Genomic DNA, 20237 nt, shown 5'->3' on the forward strand with positions numbered 1-20237 from the left:
GTTGTTTTGTCGGCTTGTAAAGTAAGCACGCCTGGGGTCATTGAAATAAATTGAGGGGGTGAAATGGCATTAATGACATAATTACACGAGTGAGAAATGTGAATACATTTAGATCCTCCTCCAATCACATCTGCAGCACTTCACCCACATTTAGCATGCTGTGCCCTCTTCTGTCTCCACCTTCTTTGAAACCGCCTTAGATACAAACATGTATTGCTAATCTAACAGTTATTTTGTTTTGGATGGCTGAATTTGATCTTAATTTATGAAACAAACTTCGAAACAATTATTATAACACTGATAATGTGAGAAATCAACCACTAGAGTGACTCATGACAATGTGAAGCTTTGTGGATACAGCCCTGCTCTCTTGTATTTTTGTAATGCTCGTGTCCAGCCACCAGGTGGGTGTCATTCCCACAGCTGTGCATTTAGAGGACTGTTATTATGCAATGCCACAGTGCAAGAGGAGAGCTCCCAGGAGACCTCCAGCGCTGTGTGTTACACTCCGGCACTACAGTGACACGAATGTTTTCTGAATTAATCTGTGTTTTGCAGGTTGAGCTGCTGTGGTGTGATGCCCTCTTCATGTTCCAGTATTTCAAACCAAAGTCACTGCCTGAGTTTGACAGCTATAAGACGAGCACAGTGTCTGCGGAATTGGCCAATCTGCTGAGGAGGTTTGCTGGCATCGCCCCCACAAGTGACACCCCCGTCCTCACCATGGATGAAGTGGCAGCCTACATTGAGGGCATGGCAGAAAAGGTCAGTCGGGCCCACACTGAATGTCGAAAACACCGGTGACTCAGACGTTTTACATCGTGCTCTCTCTTTGCATCCCCGTCTTAGCTTATTAAAGAAATATTGAATGTTGATCTCTTTAAGGCCCCATGTCTTCCTGAGGGTAGTGCTCCTGCACCTCCAATCATTGATGAGATCTACTACCTGCTGGCTGATTACCATTTCAAGAACAAGGAGCAGTCCAAAGCCATCAAGTTCTATATGCATGACATATGCGTGTGTCCCAACAGGTAGCTAATGTCTCGTGTCACAAAACATCTACTTGTGTTATGAATACAATGATAACCGCTGTGCAGAGCCTTTACTAACAACACGCATCTTTCCTCAGGTTTGACTCCTGGGCTGGGATGGCTTTAGCGAGGGCCAGCCGTATTCAGGAAAAGCTGAACTCCAATGAGCTGAAAAGTGACGTTCCTATATGGAAACACTCCCAGGCCGTGCTTAACTGCTTTAAGAGGGCCCTGGAAATAGACAGCTCCAACTTGTCTCTGTGGATCGAGTACGGCACCATTTCATACGCGCTGCATACATTTGCATCGCGGCAGCTCAAGCAGTGGCGCATCGAGCTCCCCCCAGAGGTTGTTGAACAGGTGAGATGCATGTTAACGGAGTTGTCTTGTTGCTCGTCTGTATTCCCCGTCAGTTCATGTTAAGTTCACTTTTAGAGTTTCCATTTGGGAGCTAAACAGATGTCATTGTGTCACTTTGGCTTGTTTCTCATGTGAATTCATTGTAGAGTAAATTGATCTGTCGCCTTGAGCTAAATTACTCATTAGTGTGTGTGTTCGTGTGTGTGTGTTCGTGTGTGTAGATGGAAGAAAGGAGAGACTCCATGTTGGCGACAGCGTTCCAGTGTTTCCAAGGTGCTTCCCGTTGTGAGGGTGACAGTGATGAAGAAGAGTGGCTCATTCACTACATGCTCGGGAAGATCGCAGAGAAACGCAAACAGTCTCCAGTGGAATATCTGCAGCTTTACAAAAAGGTAAACAGCTTCAGGTTATAACTTCAAGTTTCATTCCTTCCTGACTGCCAGCGGCAGTGAACGCAGTGGATATGTCTCCTCGTGCTCTGTGCAGTTTGAAATCATGTGCGTGACGTGTAGGCTACCCCGTGCCTCTGTGATCTTCTCCCTGTTGGCCTGCTGTTTACCGCTGCTTAGTTGTTCCATAAGATTTGTGTCACAGTTCTGTATTTTGCAGGTCCAATGGAGGCAAGCACATTCTGTGTTTGTCATCCTGCATGTGGCTTTATGGTTGGAGTGCAGTTTGTTGCCCTCTGAGGCTGTGACAGACTATACTATCTTTTCCTACCTTGTCTTTGTGCTGGCTTGCTCACTAGCCACACTGACTGACTTAAACCATCTGTCGCTTGCAGTGGTTAGCTCACAGTCTTGTTCCCGGCCTTAATTGTTAAGTTGTTAGAATGGCAGCGAGCTTGGAGCCTACAGTTGGTCTTTGCTAGCTGCTGTGATCATTGCTGGAGGTTCTGGTCGCGTGGTCAGCCCCAGTGTTTCGCTCGTGTTACCCGGCCATGCACATGACTTTGTTTTAACGAGATCTTGAGACTCGTCCCCTTTTGTTTTCCGCTACTGGCATTCGTCTGGGAATCACAGAACCATAGTTGCATTCGTAATTTACGTTTTACCTGATAATCGGCAAAGGAATTTGGTGGATAACTTCTGTTTAATGATGAATTCTGTGTTCATTTCCTCCGGTGACCAAAACATTTAGTCAGAAAATGAAAGTATGTTAGCTGGAACATGTGCTAAAAGAAGTTTTATGTTTACAACACAATAACACATTTGATTTTCAAAGGAATCAATCTGTCATGATTGTAAAAACCATGCAAATAATAACTATAGTTGAAAGTAATAGGAATAATTTAATAATTTAATTGCAGGCATTTTTCGAGCTCTCGCTGGAGTTGTTTCATAATCCGCCTACAGGCCGCTGCCTTTCCGCCCTCGCAAGATGTTTTTTTCCTAGAGAGAACAATGTATGGAGTTAGTCATTGCTTTGTTGTGATTAGATCAGAGCAAGCAGATGGACCTGTATGAAACGTAGTGTGATGAGGGTCAGCAGAGTGAATACAGTGAGCCTTGTTCATTTGTATTACCGGATGATTGTGTGTGTGACGCTCTCCTCTTTATATTTATAGGCAGCACACTATCTGCATGAAGAAGCTGCCAGGTACCCCCGGAAAATTCATTACCATAATCCTCCTGACCTGGCCATGGAGGCCCTGGAGGTAAACTACCTGCGGACAGTCGCTCAAATAGTTCCTAGTTATGTCACATTGATTGTGTTACGGAAGATAAGGGTCTGAAAGCATTCACATTTGAAGACATTGTGCACATACTAGAGGACCACTAAACATCTTTTTCCAATTTCTGTCTTCTAGTTGCATTTCCGTCTCAGTGCCACCACCCTTAAACTGTTAGAGGGGATGTGCCTGATCTGGACCACGAGCTCTTGTTCAATTTGCTGGTTGAGGCTGCTACCGGGCCATTTGCCAGGGGGGAAGAGAAGAGTATGCCAAGCATGCCTAGGTCCCTTGAAAAGTAAGATATAGAAATATAAACCAGCAGCAACTACGCAAAATAAAGAAAATATACATTTTTACTGCTAAACATTTATTCTCAACGTTGTTCTTGATTCATTGCAGGGAGAAACCCCCCTCCATGACGGATGAAGACTTTAACTGTTCGTCAGTTTGCATAGGGAACGTCCTCAGCTCCTCCCACCCATCAGCTGCCACCCCAGGTCTGACATCCCCTCCTTACGTGGCCACGCCGTTTGACCATGATTACGCCAAACGCAAAACACTCCGGCGTCAGCAGTGGCAGCAGCAGCGGCATGAGGAGCAGCAGGCCGATGGTACAGTGCCAGTCCTAGACACTGTCTCTGGGGTCGGGCTCTTTGCCCTTTCTGCACTGGGACAGGAAGCCTTTTGGGGAGTGCTCAGATTGCTAATCACCATGCTTAATGGCTTTGGTTTCAGTTACTATGATCCCCATGCACTGGGTGATTGGGATGTGGTGAAATGGGCAATATGGCTACTGATTATTTGACTATTTTCTATGCATGACAAAAAATATTTAAAGATTGAGTTTTGCAGTGTGTGTGTGTGTGTGTGTGTGTGTGTGTGTGTGGGCGCTGAAATAATATCCATTTCTAGTCGCTGCTTTAATGCTGGTCTTATTTTGTATTCTTACCAATCATCTTGAGACGTCGCTGCACATTGTTAATGATCCTGATTGTTGCTTCACTGTGTTAATTAAACAGCGCTGTGCATTGTCAGTGATCCCAGGTGCTAATCCAGAGTGCTTTGCTTACATTGATTAAATATTTATCAGCAAGCACCTGCCTTCTTATTCTAACCTTTTATTTAATCAGATCATTTATTGAGATTAAGATCTGTTTCGCCAGAGACCCATGAGAACAACGGATGAGACGCACAACCAACTAGAGAACCACAGACGTCTGTGAAATAGTCTCGTAATCAACATTTTAAATTCATGCACTTGGATGTTGTGTTCAGAACAGTAGAGGTACTCTGCTGGACAGTTTCCAGTGTTACACATAGAAATGTGTATTTGTATGAGATGTGAAAATAGAGTGCTGTAATTATTATTTATTATGTGTTGTTATTACATTATTGCTTTCAGTAATGTACAGCTAGTACAGTGTGAACAACATAACAACTCTCATCGACTCTTGCAGAGTTACAATCATAATTCTGAGAAAGTGTCAGTGGTGTTTTCATTGCACCAGTGAGATGTTAGCGTTAACGCAGCCACATACTTACACATTGAGTTAAAGCAGCCTGCAGTTAAATGTCAGGAATTGGAGTCAACAGTTGTATTCGTGTGCGACTCTGTGCAGGTTGTTGACGCCAAAATGCTGTTTGGAGAAAACCGTCATGACCATTCTTTCCATATGACAAACACCGTGACATCTGTTCACCCTCCCCATGTGCCATGTTTAGCTTGAATGTGCAAATAACAGCCATATTGCCCACGTTGCCAGTTTTGTCACCCTTTCCAGATTCCTACCTACCTACCTGCCTGCTACCTCTTTGCCTGCTTGCTTTTACCACCTGCTTTGCCATTTATATGCATGTAGTTCTAATGGGGTGAATGGCTTCACGACTGGACAAAGTCGCTCCTTTATCACACTTCACTTAATTGTCTGGTGTATCATGTGGTCACATTTGCTTTGAGTTTGGTGTGGGCTTAATTTGACAGGAAGTCAAATCCTATTTTAGATATTTTCAAAATCTCTCGTTAATCATGTGTTTGCTATTTTCCACTAATTGAATATCATTTTCAATTAGTGTGAAAGTTTCAAGTCAAGAAGAATGTGGCTGGCCTATAATTGGCGACAACTTTGAAACTGAAGTCAGAAGATACTCCACCGTGCACACGTTTGCTTGAAGGTGTCAAATATTTCTGGCTTGAGTCCTGCTTGAAGGAGATCAAGGTGACAACGAGAGTGTAGGGCCTGATTCAGACATGCATCTATCTAAGCATTATCTGGGGAAATGATCTTCTGTTCATCATCTACACCTTCCAAGTATTCTGTATTTTTACAATGTGATGCTCTGTAGAGCAGAAGAGCAGTTATTGGGCAACATCACAGAAGCCAGGGGGCTTTTCCAAGTCTCTGCTTCTTCAGCAAAGCCGTGTCTTAACTTCTTTGCTGAAGAGGCAGCAGGTTTCTTTCCACTGATCATAGCACAGGCCTTATTTTCTTTCAGTTTTGGATGGAAATACTGAGAAATTCCGAACACTTGCACGCCACTCGAAGGTATTTGTGTCTGAATCAGGTTCTACGTTTTCAAGGGGAGCGGGATCACATCTGTATTCAGTTGCCAAGAAAGGTAAATGATGGATTTTTGAGGGAAATTGCAGATTTTAAAAAAATATAAATTCAAAGATACAGCTTTTCTTGATTATATTTTAAAACCAGCTCCCCATATCTTCAACAGCCTCACCAGAGTTTGACCATGATTACTGCCTGCCCAGGTCTCCAATGTGGCTGGCTTCACTGAATGGTACTGCTCTTCAAACCCACCAAACTCTTTAAGAGATGTTTTTAATCCAAAATGAAGTACATTCTTGCGGGAAGCACAGTTGTCTGTTCACACAAACCTTACAGTACCATTGTAACTTTGCTGTTAGCTCCTGACTGAGTCACTTGTGTGCATTATTCACTGAAGTAGCCCTTCTCATTCTGTTAGTTACACTTCCCTGCCAAGGACTTTATTTTTGCTGAGATTGCACAACTTGGCAATTAAGAGGAATGCTGGCATTATGGTTTTGGACCACTTACAAAAACAAACCATCTCTCCTTTTATAACAGTGTGTCACTAGGGATGCACTAATAAGGAATTGAGGCTCATGACCTATTCGTATTTCATTATTATATTTATTTCTTTTCCCCACACATTATAACAGGGAGTGTTTGGCATTTAAAAACAAGTTGCCAACCAACAGCTTGACAAGGACCCACACAGCATGCTGTTAAAGTATGCCATTACTCAATTTGGATAATTGGTTGGAACTCGTACAATACAGTAATCTTAATTTATTAACCGATGAAAGTTTGTCCCACCTGAAATAAGAGTATATTACATTTTGTGAACAAGTGAATTCCACTTTTTGGACAGAAGAAAGGATATTTATGTGTGTTTATCCCCAAAGGCTGTATTAATTTGTCTTGATCTGGGTCCATGCGACTGGCGGCATGACCCATGATGTTTTTTTGTTCTGGCAGAGCGCAGTCAGGACAGTGAGGTGGTGATGCTCTCTGACTCCAACTCCACGCAGGATGCCTTCACAGATCCCACCAGCTCACAAGACAGCAACCACAAACCTGCGTCTGGAAAAGCCAGTTCGTCGTCATCCGAAAGTACAACCCCTGTGAAGGACGGACAGTTTGCATCTGAGGACACAGGTACACTCGGACTGAAGTCTTGACACATGGTTCAGTTGGTGACATTTTATGCCTCATATTTGCTGAAACTGTCTCTAACGCAGTGTCCGTCATGCCGATTTAAACTAGGCAGCGCTGATCAAGTATGGATCAAGATTATGTTACAGCATTGCCTATTTCTCACCTCCTTTGAATGTACTGAGTTAGAATTGGTTAGATAGTCCTCTTTGATTGGTTGTTTTCCTTCAGGAATCTTGCAAATGCCAGATTATGTCTCGTGCACTACTTTCAGGCAAATATGATTTATTTATAAAAGTTACCAACTGATCCTTTAAGCGAACAGAAAACTGGTCTAATGTTCAAAACTCTGGATTCAAGTCCTAAAGTCTTTGCTTTATATCCTACTTAAGTGTCACATGGGGAACACTCTGGCGTCCAGACGGAAGAAAAGGTTATCCAGGAAGTAGTAGAAGCTGTGGTGGTGACCCTCCCTGAGGCTTCAGCCCCCAAGGTCTCTGCGGACCCTTGTCCTCATCCTCTGCCTGTCCCAGTCACCCCTCCAAAGCCGGCCCAAACTCAACAGGCTGCTCCTCAAACACCTGCCAGCGATGGAAAGAGGAAGCCAGAGCCCCCCCCTGAGGTGATCGAGGTGCCCAAGGCCCTGCCCGCAGAGCGTGGCGACCAGAGACGAATGCTGGTGGAAATGTGCGTCCGTGCTCTCTTCCTCTGCCTCGGCCGCTTCCCTCAGCACTACAAGAGTCTCTACCGCCTGGCGTTCTTCTACCACAACAGCAAGACCCATCAGGTCAGTTCCACCCTGTGAACGGAGGGCGCTACTACTCTCATCGCATTGCAAAGGCCACATCATCCATTAAACCTTATTCATACACACTATAATCAATACCCCCCCTGTCGTTAAAGGTGACATTTACGACAGGGCTTCCTAAGAATTCCTATAATTTTCTCAAAAGTCCCATGAACCTTTTGCATTTGTTATATTCGTGTCAAGTGTATCGGAGCTTCGAAGGCTATTTCAGGGCTTTTTTGCACTTGTATTTTCTTGTGTCTGAGAGCTCTGCAGTAATGCACGAGGTGCTGAAACAGCCTGTGTTGGCTGTAAGGCTCAGTGGGCAGAGGTGTGTGTGGGTGGTAGCGCAGTGCTCGCTCAGCCAGTTTGGCACAGTCGGGTTGCGCTGAGCTTTCCTCTGGTGGCATCCTTCTGTCAGCACTCCATTAGTCAAAGCTTTTTATTGCAGCCTTTGTCCCCACTCAATAAAGGTGGATTGGGAATGGAAAGCTGTTTTATGTTTTATAATATGCTCATTTGACCTCAGAGTGCTGTATGTGCAACATCATGAGTTTTATGCCTCCAGCGGTAGTGTCTGGAGTGCAACACTGAAGAAACCTTACATTGTTATTGATTGATTTCATTATTAACCGATTAATTTAATCAGTATAATAAAGATTATTCCCTTAAGGATTAATTAAATGTAGAAACCCTTTTGAAAGAGGCTTACACAGTTGGTAAGGTTTCCCTCAGTGGCGTTATCAGCTGCCTGGACGTGGCAGCGACACGTCAGTTGATTTGATGCTGTTGACACGTTGCTTAGCTGCCCTCACAACCCGACACATCCAATGTTAAAAGCCTCGGTGCCCCCTTTTGTTCTCAGCAAAAACCCGCTCCGCTCGCATTCACTGGCTAATTTTATCCCCACTCCAAGCATGGAGTGAGAGGGAGCCCGTCATGTCATGCTATAGCCTACTGGGCGAAAGATAACATGAAGTGGCTTTAGCTTGCTATCTTTTCAAACAGGGCACTAATGTAGACACCGATTTGTGAGTCATCACGCTGTAAAAAGAGATCTGCACTTTCCTGATTGCAAATGAGCATAGTTTAGAAGACGATATTAAAAACAGCATGTAAAGATACTTCTGTCACTATATTTATGTAATGAAGCGGTGTCCCTCTGTTGTGTGTGTGTGTGTAAACTGTATATTAATGTACATTTAAATGTATGTTATTTATTTATTGATTTCCCTCCACAGAACCTACAGTGGGCCCGAGATGTGTTGCTAGGAAGCAGTGTCCCATGGCAACAGCTGAAGCACATGCCAGCACAAGGACTTTTCTGTGAACGAAACAAGACGAACCTGTTTAATGTAAGTCACATGTTCACCATGCCTGCATGTTTCTGTCGCCTTCCTCCTCTGCACGTCATTGTGTCATTATGCATTGTCATCGAACCAAATTTTTTCAAAGTGACTTTCAAGGCCAGTACTGTGTGAAAGAATTGACTGAAGAATTAAATGAATGCACTGTTTTAACAGCACAGTACCCTTTTTAAGGTATTGGCAAATAAAGTCTTATTCCAAAAGCAAAATCGTCCCCTGGGCTAAGCCGTGGTTGCTGGGTAAATGTGTTGACACCCGGGGGTTTCACAGAATAATAGTAAACAATCAAAACTACTGGACGACACTGCACCTTTGTAGACGAATCGTTCATCTGTGCACTTTTGAGATTGCCTTGTAACGTCCAAAGGTGGACACACGTTGTTGTTTATGTCACCTCTGGATGAGAATCAATGCACAGATGTTTTTATCATTTCACACCTAGTGGAGGGTTTAGAATACAAAAGAATCCTATTGCAAAAACATACCTGTTTCACATACACACAGAAGCACCGTTCATTCAGTATAAATACTTTTCTATGTGTCGTCTTTTTACTCTAAAGTTGAGTAATATATCATAATAAATGGATAAATATAGCAGCTAATGGAGCCTCCCAGAGAGGGAGCCTGTGAAGCACTGAAGTGTGTCCTCACGCTTGTGACTAATGAGCTGTCTGCATGTTTTCTGTGAGCGAATGATTGCCATACTACAGTTAGTGTTACCCTTTTCACACTTATTATTCACATAATTCAATTGGATGCACAAAGATCAGCCCTAAATATGGATCACTAGATACATGATGCGCTGCCATAAATGGAGTCACACAGTAGGAGATGCTTCTCAGAAATACAAGGCCTCTGCTGGGTTCCAGTGGAGGAGATTACTGTCTGCATCTGTCATCTGTTCTGCATGTCAGATTATTTACCTCTGTTCACTTGGAACAGATGTGCCTTTTCAATGTGTGCAGAAATTGGCTTTTTTTGATTTGTTCCTTGTGTGATCTGTCAAAGCCTCAACGCTCTCACAGATAACACGAGCCGTGTGTCACCTCATGTCAACGTCATACGGCATATTTTGGTGGCGCACATTATTTTGGACATAGTGGATTGAATAGTCTGTAGAGTCAAATACGGACTCCATAAAGTGTAGGAGCGATGTGGGCCAGGTCTGAGCTGGAGGTTAGCTCTGCACTGCTCTGGCTCCCACTGGGTTCTCACAGAGCCCCTTCTGGAGGCAAACCTGCCACCCTGGCGTACCAACTGTTGGAGCTTTATTGTTCCCTTCAAACGAAGCTCTGTCTTTCTCTCTGTCTCTCTCTCTGTCTGTCTCTCTCTCTGTCTGTCTCTCTCTCTGTCTGTCTCTCTCTCTGTCTGTCTCTCTCTCTGTCTGTCTCTCTGTCTCTGTCTCTGTCTCTCTGTCTGTCTCTCTCTCTCTCTGTCTCTCTGTCTGTCTGTCTCTCTGTCTCTGTCTCTCTCTCTGTCTCTGTCTCTGTCTCTCTCGCTGTCTCTCTCTCTGTCTCTCTCTCTGTCTCTCTCTCTGTCTCTCTGTCTCTGTCTCTCTCGCTGTCTCGCTCTCGCTGTCTCTCTCTCTCTGTCTCTGTCTCTGTCTCTCTCTCTCTCGCTGGCTCTCTCTCTCTCTCGCTGGCGCTCTCTCTCTCTTCTCTCTCCTCTCTCTCTCTCTCTCTCTCTCTCTCTCTCTCTCTCTCTCTCTCTCTCTCTCTCTCTCTCTCTCTCTCTCTCTCTCTCTCTCTCTCTCTCTCTCTCTCTCTCTCTCTCTCTCTCTACCACAGGACAATACAAACATTTCTAAATAGCTGTTTTTATTCCATCTATGAGTTCTTGGCAGTTACTACGTTAACAAAAAGTATCCTGTATGTTCATCCTTCATTTGTCAGCTTCATGACAGCGGATAAAGTTGTTTCAATTGTAAATGGATGGACTTGTTCGGCACAGTTTTTCCCAGGTAGGAGTGGATCTTGAACCAGCTTTTCTAAGTCAATCTCAGCTGACAGCTGCGTTTGATCCGCAGTAGTAATCACTCGGCGCCAGTGTTTTATAGATATATTGTATGTGTTCGAGTCATCTCTCCGGCGACAGAGTGGCTACCAATAAGCTGCAACAAATTGACATAGTGTTGATCACATATCAAACATATGGCACGTTGATGTCAAGAAGACTTGACTCTCAGCACCTCAATGAGCCCGTTGGTGAATACTGAGTTGTACTAATGTAGGTCATGATGGCCTACTTTTCCTTCTTGATTTGGCTGGACTACATTAATCGGGGCCTGCATACAGTAACCTATATACTGCTGTTTAGAAATGATCCAGATGAGGTCGTGTTGCATAATTTATTGGTGTGGTTGTCAGCATGAGGGCAACTATAGAGTGTCACTGCTTTAATGCTCTTATTTATTTAATTGTTTGTGTTTTTAATGTAATGGTAAGTCTCTCACGGATGTGTGTCTTTATGTTGCTTTTGTCATGGACAATAAAGCTTTTTGAACTTTATTTGAATCTTAAATCTCTTGGAGATACAATAGTTATTGTGTAGTTGTTATTGAATTAAGTCACTGAGTCACAGACAAATGATTGAATCTGTAATATGTCATTGTACAGACTATTGCGATACATTATTGATACACTGACATTTGTATTGTGGTAGGATACTTGGACTTTCAGCTCTGCCACTTACTGGCTGTTTAAATGTTGGCGTGTGTTTTTTGAACAGTGTGCAGGTTGAGAAGGCTCAGAGCTCTTATATATATATATATATATGATATATATATATATGATATATGATATATTATATACTATAGATAATATATATATATAGATATATATCTCTCATCTATCTCTATATATATCTATATCTAAAGAGAATCTTCCTCCCTATATTCTCTCTGTTCTATATCTATCTATCTCTCTCTCTCCTCTCTCTCTCTCTCTATCTATCTCTCTCTCATATCTCTCTATCTCTCTCTATCCTCTCTCTCTCCTCTATATCTGTTATCTCTCTCTCTATCTATCTCTGGCTTTCTCTCTCTCTATATCCTCTCCTCCTCTCTCCTCTCATATCTATCCTTCTCTCGTATCTCTCTCTATAGCTCCTTCATATATATATATCATATATATCATATATATATATATATACTATTCTATCATATCTATATATGATTAATATGATTATATATATATATATAGATATATCCATATCTATCATATAAGATGATAATATATATATCTATATATCATATATCATATATATTCTTATATATAATTGAATAATATATGATATATATATATATTATATATATATATCTATAGATATATATATATATATATATATCTATATATATTATATCTATATATTATCTATATATAGATATATCTAATTATATATATATATATCTATATATCTATATATATGATTATATATATATATCTATATCTCTAGATATATATCTCTCTATTCATCTATCTATATATATATATATATATATATCAATCATATATATATATCATATATATATATATATATAGCATATTATCTATATATATGATTATATCATATCTATTATATATTATATATATATCATATCAATCATATATCTATTAATATATATATATATATATATAATTATATATATATATATATATATTGATATATCTATATAATATATATAAATAAATAAAGTTACTTGGCTTCTTGAGGTAGAACTGTCCCGAATACCTTTTTTTTGTTTTTAGACTCAGTTTGCTTTGGCAGTGAATATTTTAAGCTGCATTGTGCTGCTCATCTCTATTTTTACATGGCTAGTCTACAAACTTACATAGAACTGTCTAAGAAAAGAAGAATATTAAAATAAATAACACTTTTTATCAGAGGTGACGTGACGCAGCAGTAGAGCGACCTTGTGGGTGTTTTTACATTTCATACATCATGATGCTGTAGTAAAGACAATCCCGTTAATTAATTCAGTCCCAGTGAATGTAGCCTACGCTTCCAAAGCCTGCACAACAACAAACTGCATTATCACTTGGTAGAACTCAATATGCACACAGTTGGCACGCAACCACACGCTACAAAGACAGTCTGTGCAGCAGGTACAAACCCGCTCCTGCTCCTCGTGTTTCGGACGTTGCCAGACATTTCTCCATTCTCGGCTGAGCTGGACGACATAGCGCTGCAAAATAAGGATTCTGTTATCTTGCAGTGTTATTTGTTGTATGCCTAACCAACCATCAATGTGTTCAGGTCCTTCAGGTTCTTCCTCTTGAATAATTTCACAGATATTGTGACGTAACACAGTTCTTTACAGGCTATTGAAAGAAAACATCTTGTGTTGTAACAATGTCATCATTGTGGGCAAATGATTGTAATGTACTTGTGTAATAGTTATTCCCCTTGTAACAGAAGACCAAGGCTGAATCTAATGATGTTGGTTTAATGCTGTAATACCAGGCTGCTCACGACTACTGGAGAGTGATCGTGAGGAGTCCCTCTGTGTTGCCTCCTCCTTCCTCCCCCTGCCAAACACACTCACACACACACATACTCTTGCTTACATATTCTTCCACTCACTCACGCATTCTCTCTCTCCGAAGCTCCAGAGAAAATGGATGTCCTTGTTGCTACGTTTCAGAAAGACATAAATCCACCCTGGTCTTGTAACTTCTCGGAGAACATGTTTCTGAACATGTTATGAACTTATACTGTATTTTCAGAATGTGCATTTGTGTTTTGATTTGACTGCTTGACTGAAGTTGCTTATAGGAAGGGCCTCAGTGTCTCGTTTTACTGGGTTAAGATAGTCTTCTGGGGAACAGTCGCACATGTATTGCTTGCCTCGGGTTGATGTATGACTCAAACATTTGTGTGTTCAGCTGTGTGGTGTAGGTGGAGCTCCACTCAGGAGAATCTTGTTATATTTTCTTAGGGGAGGAGTATTGGCCTAATGAATACATCTTGTACAAGTTGGTATTTTGATTTGCACGTTGGAGGGTTAAATCTGGCAACCGGTGTGTTTTTCATTGCCTCTTCTGCTGTGTGCTCACTTGAGCGTGGCATTTTTCAGCAGTTTCTTCCCGCACTCACACAACAGGAAGCAGGAAAAGCAAGGTGTGTTTGCTTAGTATGTGTATGGTGGCCAGCTGGGGAGACCAGAGTTGAAGAAGGTGAGGGCTGAGGAAATACTGTGTGTGTGTGTGTGTGTGTGTGTGTGTGTGTGTGTGTGTGTGTGAACACAATGTTATCTATTCAGACAGCATTGTTCCTCAACCTGTGTTTCTGTGGTTAATGGTTAAAGTGTTTTCTTGTTTTTCACTATTGGTGTGCCATGTTCTCGGTGCCTCTCACTACATTGATGTGGTAGCACGGAGTTCATTTTTCAGCCAGTTTATGTTCTCTTGTTCTTTTCCTGTTGCTCAGTCTTCAGGGTGATCACGCTCTACCCCTCCCCCTGGCTCGTACTCTCTCTACTCATCTCCTCTCGGTTGCACTCGTTCTGCTTCCTCATTACGCTCTCTCTCCCGCTCACTCCTCTGTTTGTGTGTGTATTGTGTGGGTGTGCACTAATGGGCGGGAGTTTCTCCGCTTGCCGCTGATTGGCTGGCAAACGCCTACGAGGATTGGCTGTACACTGTGTATAGTGCGAGAGAAAGGAGGGGGGGGAGAGAACTCCGACAGGCTGGGGTCAGGAAGAGCGGAGATGGAGTGCGTGGGTGTTTTTGTTTTGAGATGGCAGGGTTTGAACGCAGGAGAGGAACGAGTCGGCTTGTCTGTCAGTGGCATACTGAGCTTATAGGCCCTGACTCCAGCGCTGTTTCTCCTCCTGCCAAGGCAGCTGCCATTCTCCTCTTCTTCTGTTCCTGTTCTGCCGTGTGCAGCTGTGCTTTCCTCCTCTTCTCTCCTGCAGCTCTCGCTGCCCCAGCACCCAAATGCAGCCCACTCCTTGCTCTCTGAGCGTGAGCCTCTTTCAGGGTAGAGGCGCTGCCAGGGCTGCAGGTGCTGCTACTGCCAGCAAGAAACTGTCTAAAAGAATACTAACACAGGCGGCGTGGAGTAGCTTTCTTTGGTGATGGTGAGTCGTTTCTCTCTTGCGCTCTAACTTTTACAAGATCGTGCACAAGTGTGTGTTAATTATTGTGTGAGCACGGTTCCTGTGTCATTTTCAGAGCGTTTGTGTTATACTTAGTGTTTTTATAATCTGTGATACTCTTGTTGAATAGTACCGAACTGCAAAAGAAGTTTACTTTAAGAAGCCTTTTAGTAAGTCCTCCTGAGGGTCTGAATTGTCCAGATTTCTGCATGTAAGATGCAACAATATAGAAAGATGTAAATTGAAACCACCCACCTGCCAAAGGCTGGCAGCATTGGCAGGTAACCAGCCATCTTGGATTTAAATTTTTTATTTGGCCAATCTTATATTGTCATTGGCTGATTTAAACAGTGATATTTGTGTTACCAATAAGCTGCACTAGTGACTGCTGGTTGCTACGAGACACAATGATGTTTGTGTAACTTCCCTGCAGTTAGTAAATTCAACCAAGGGTCAGATGTTCCTTTCCTGTCACTGACGGCATGTTTAGACATCAAGTAGATGAAGTTGATAAGACAACCGTTATTTCCTCCCAAATATTGTTCAGCAGAGAGCCAGCGTTTCGTTTTGGCTCAGGTTTTCACAAAAGGAAGAACAAGTACTATCAGTACTCAGTCTCTGCTCTGTCCCCAGTACTCCTTTGTGTTGCTGTTTGTATTACACAAATGAGTGACGGATTAGGATTATTTAATCATGTGTCTACGATCCTCTACAACCAGACAGTGAAACCTGCAACTGGAAATGGTCTGCAGAAAGATCAGATTCCATTCGTACCAAAGGATTATCTCATCATGTATTCATCCTCTTGCCTTTTTCATGGTTTTCTATGCATTGTAATCTCTTATCTGTCGGATGTTTTGGCGACAACGCTGTCGCTCCCACATATGAAGCATTGGTCATATAAAGATGCTTAAAATCATTGCAGTAAAAGTCTTACAAATCTGCTTTAGCTGTTGCGCTACAGCATAATCTGTGTAAAGCCATGGCTCTGCTTTCCCTAAACAGATTTGCTGTTGGATGGAAGAACAACTCTCCTCCATTAGAGATCGAGCCCTGCCTGATTGCATCATTTGGTTATAAATCTTCTCTTTTTCACACGGGCATCGGAGCCCTTTGTTTGTTCCTTAGAGTTTTCTGTTGACCACTAGAAGTGAGATCATTTCACCATATTGAATTGGCTCCTGTATCATCAAAGCAGAAGATAATTATCTCTTAATAAATCTTAATGGATGTAGACAAAGGTTAGCAGCACTCATGAACCAAAAATAAAAAATGCATTTTGGATTTTCTTTGGTTTTTTTCAAAGGAAGTCTTGAATGTAAACACGAGCTCGGGTTCTCTGGGATGAGTTTATGTTGCGTCCTCAGTAATGTGATTTGTTTTGATGGGTTTATTTTGCCTCCCTTTCCTGCTTTGTTCCTCTCCGCTGCCTTTGAAAATGTCATTTGACAATCTGGAGCTGTCTGTGAGGAGGAGCGCCGCGCTGATAGAGCCATCCCATTTGTTTTTGCTCCATCCTGATACGGTCATCTTTGTTTTGTCTCGCACACATTTTCTGAGGCCAGAAACTGTGCCCTGCGCCATGTGCTATATTGTGCGCAGCCTAGGCCACCATCTGCACTGACATCAGTATCTTCAGAGTGCAGAACCTCGCCTCGCTTCACCTGCTGAGAGGACATGTGCTCACAGAAAAGGTGGACGCATCACGCTTTCTGCAAAGGAGGACTGTGTTTGTTGGCAGCCAGTGTGCTGGTCTGTTGCGTTGCTTGGACAGAGCCGAGCACTAATGAGGCTGCCTATCATGTGTGCCCAGATAGAAAGCCCCCCAATACCTCCCCTTCTTCCTCCCACATGGCCAGCCAGTCCGCAAGAACTCTCCTGCAGCCTTCCCATCCCCTCGTTAGGGATTTCTTGTTTGAATGCCATGTCTTTAACTCCTTTTTATTTCCATCTCCCTCTACTTTCTTTATTTCTTTATTTCCGTGTCCCTGTTGATTGTTTCCATTTGTCATACACTCCATAGGCCTCCGAAAACCTGGATTAGCAACGGAGAGCAGTTATAAAACCTAACTTTCAGTTCAGTTGTCCAGTTGAATGTGAAACCACTTGCATGTAGGCAGCTCCCTGGCCAATTTAAATAATACTTGGTGACGTTTTAAGCCAAGGCAACACCAACACGCCTGTTTCACCAGCAGTTTGTGGGAAACAGTATTTGTCTTTATTGTTTGCACCACAGTCAAACTTAACTCCAGATTCTGCTTTTTTTCTTCCCTCCCTCATCTCCTTCAGGGCATCTGGCGTATTCCAGTAGATGAGATTGATCGTCCCGGAAGTTTTGCATCTCATATGAACCGATCCATTGTCCTCTTGCTGAAGGTGCTGTCTCAGCTTAAGGATCACGATACTCTGGTGAAAGTCTCTTTCATGCTGCAGAGAACCCCCGACCAGGGAAAGTAAGGACCCACTTTGTACGACACGGCTGTTTCTGTTATAAACTGTGCATTTGTTCCATCACATCTCTCCTCTTGCTTCTTTCTCTTCCATGAAGGAAGTATTTACGGGATGTTGATCGCCAGGTTTTGGCCAAGAGAGCATTTTTCCTAACTGTAAAAGTCCTGGAGGACAATCTGAACAGTCTCACAGGGGTAAGGAAACACACACACACACACACACACACACACACACACACACACACACACACACACACACTCTCTCTAAGAGCAGAGAGCCGCTCAGCGTGTTAGATGTCTGGCATGCACCCACTTCATGTTTTGACAGGTTCTGTTCTCTTTCAGGTGTCTGAGCAGCTTCAAAAAGCGCCTGCGCCCTCCATGGGGGAGATGACCACAACGGACGCATCCAACAGGCCCAGTTCAGATGACGGCAAACATGCACTGCCTAAGAAGCCAGGGCTCACAGAGGGAGCCTGTGCTGCTGACACGGGGCCCAGGGAAGTCTCCCAGGCACAACTCGCCACAACACCAGCATCCTTAGGAAGTAAAGTTCAGGACATCTGCCCTACGAAGGTGGAGACTGCTGGGAGTGAGGGGCACAAAGCAGACGAATCTATGGAGCTGGACCCTGCACACTGGAGGAAACCCTCTATTACCACAGATTCTCAGGGCAACCAAACGGAGGCCGAGACCTCCGTGAGCGCCGTGGAGCCCCAGCAGAAAGTGACTGACAGCAGCCGGACACCTGAGCTGTCTCTAGAGGAACTTAGTATCAGTTCCAGGCAGCAGCAGCTCCAAGCTTTAGTACCCAAAGTCACCGTGGCAGCCAGTGGGACGGATCAGGGGCTACTACGAAGGCCAAACAGGAAAAGGAAGCTTCTTGACGATGTGGAGTCCGGAAAAACTTTACTGCTTGATGCCTACAGAGTGTGGCAGCAAGGCCAGAAAGTCATGACCTACGACCTGGGACGCATTGAGAAGATCATGTCGGAGACTTATATGCTCATAAAACAGGTACACCTCTCAAAGACGTACACGCACACACAGCATTATTGTTGAGAGTATATGCGCTACTGTAATCTTTTATATTTTCATGCATGCTTGATATGAGCCCTCTTAAGATAAATTGTGCCGGGGAAACCCCTCTTCTAACTAAACTAGTAATACAACATCCACTCTAGAAGAGGGGCTTTCCCTCTTTCCGTTTTTAAACACTGACAAATCCAGCTCATAAAGTGTGGTTTTGTTTTTACGCTCAGTAACCCAAATGTAACCTCTGCGTCTGTAGTTCTAAAAGTAGCCCCATTGTCTATTTTTAAAGTGAATTGAAGGATTTTTCTTTTTGTAATTATGTCACAAGTAGGTAGTCATTGTTTGCAATGACTGTAGAACTAAACAGTAAAGTGTGTACAGGCATAGTGCCGTCACAGAGACAACGGTCTATTGTGAGATTTGTCTCCATTAGGTTATATGTTTAGTTTAAAGAAAGTGTAGTAACTTCTAACTGCCTGTATTTCACAATAGAAGCGGGGATGTGAAATTCATAAATCATTATGTTAACCTTTTTCTTGCGTAGGAAGTGTCAAAGAAGCGAGAAGTTTCTTCATATCTCTAGAGCAAATCTTCCTCAGTTGTTGAAAGTTAGTCCAACTTCAGTGCCTTCTATATTATAGAATACAAACTGTTGTGTAACTACATCACCGATGCTGTAGAATCCATAGATGTGGTTACACAACAGCCCACATCAGCTTGTTTAGCCATATTGAGCAGAAGATCAATGCTGGCCCTACAGAGGTTGCCATCAGCTGTGTAGAGCCAGAGAGCTGTAGCTGGAGGGACAGCAGAGCAGACGGGCCAGCTTCAGCCAACTTCTTGTTGTTTGTTTTTAGGTGCTTAAGTTACAGCTAAGATAAAACTCTTGAGCTCTTTAAGACACAGCAAAGTGGATACTTTCTCAGACACTCCCACAAGAGAGAGAGAGAGAGAGAGAGAGTAGCCAGAACAAGCCATGGCATGTTTCCTGTCATCAAATGAGTTGTGCAATTAATATGCCTGGACATTTTCCAGAAGCATCTTCTGTTCAGCAGCTACTTGCACGAACTGCAGAAGCTTTGTGGTCGGCTGCATTGCACAGCTGCATGTGGTTATAGTTTAGATCTTGTTTCTGTTGTTACTTCTGTATATTTCAGTCACATAGTTGTCTTTCTTTTAGCTCACTCTTAAGGCGAGACACTACAGGCAAAATCATCGTTTTGTCACACCTTTTGAGAGTTTGGGCTATTTTGCTAAATCCAACAAACGTTAGCATTAGCTAATGCCTCATTTTCATATTTAATTCAGAAAACTTGTAAAACTAAAATAATGTCTTAATGTAAGTAATGAACTGGGGAAGTTTAATCCTATTCAACCCCAGTGTGTTGCAAATTATATGGAACCTTCCGATGCATATCTTGAAAGTCCATTTTCTCTAAATCTCCACAAATCTTCATTAGCACTTACACCACACTTTCCAGTTTAATTCCCATCTATATTCTGAAGTATAGAGGTATTTGTTCATATATAATTCATAGCCTGATTTATATAAGTTATTTTATATACATATTTTATTAAGTCGAACATTTTACTCTTTAATGGCTGATGTCAGTATTTTCTGATTTATGATGTGATAAAAAGAGATCCAAATTCCCTCTTTAAAAACCTTTGAAAAGTGCACATTTAAATCAAATCAAATGTATTTATTTATATAGCCTAATATCACAAATTATACATTTGTCTCAG

General features: G+C 42.6%; 1 protein-coding gene across 1 annotated transcript in view; it reads left to right on the plus strand.

Annotated features, from left to right (window-relative positions):
* Window positions 1-20237, plus strand: part of cabin1 (calcineurin binding protein 1) — a 38769-nt gene that overhangs the window by 7289 nt on the left and 11243 nt on the right. Inside the window, 16 exon segments of the mRNA XM_029438939.1 lie at window positions 559-765; window positions 886-1031; window positions 1130-1391; window positions 1613-1783; window positions 2959-3048; window positions 3202-3241; window positions 3244-3361; window positions 3466-3677; window positions 5560-5682; window positions 5791-5856; window positions 6579-6758; window positions 7148-7542; window positions 8784-8897; window positions 17296-17459; window positions 17555-17651; window positions 17802-18473. Of these exon segments, the coding sequence (XP_029294799.1) occupies window positions 559-765; window positions 886-1031; window positions 1130-1391; window positions 1613-1783; window positions 2959-3048; window positions 3202-3241; window positions 3244-3361; window positions 3466-3677; window positions 5560-5682; window positions 5791-5856; window positions 6579-6758; window positions 7148-7542; window positions 8784-8897; window positions 17296-17459; window positions 17555-17651; window positions 17802-18473 (3057 nt within the window).

This window comes from Cottoperca gobio, chromosome 9 (genome assembly GCF_900634415.1).
Source record: "Cottoperca gobio chromosome 9, fCotGob3.1, whole genome shotgun sequence".
Classification (NCBI taxonomy): Eukaryota; Metazoa; Chordata; class Actinopteri; order Perciformes; family Bovichtidae; genus Cottoperca; species Cottoperca gobio.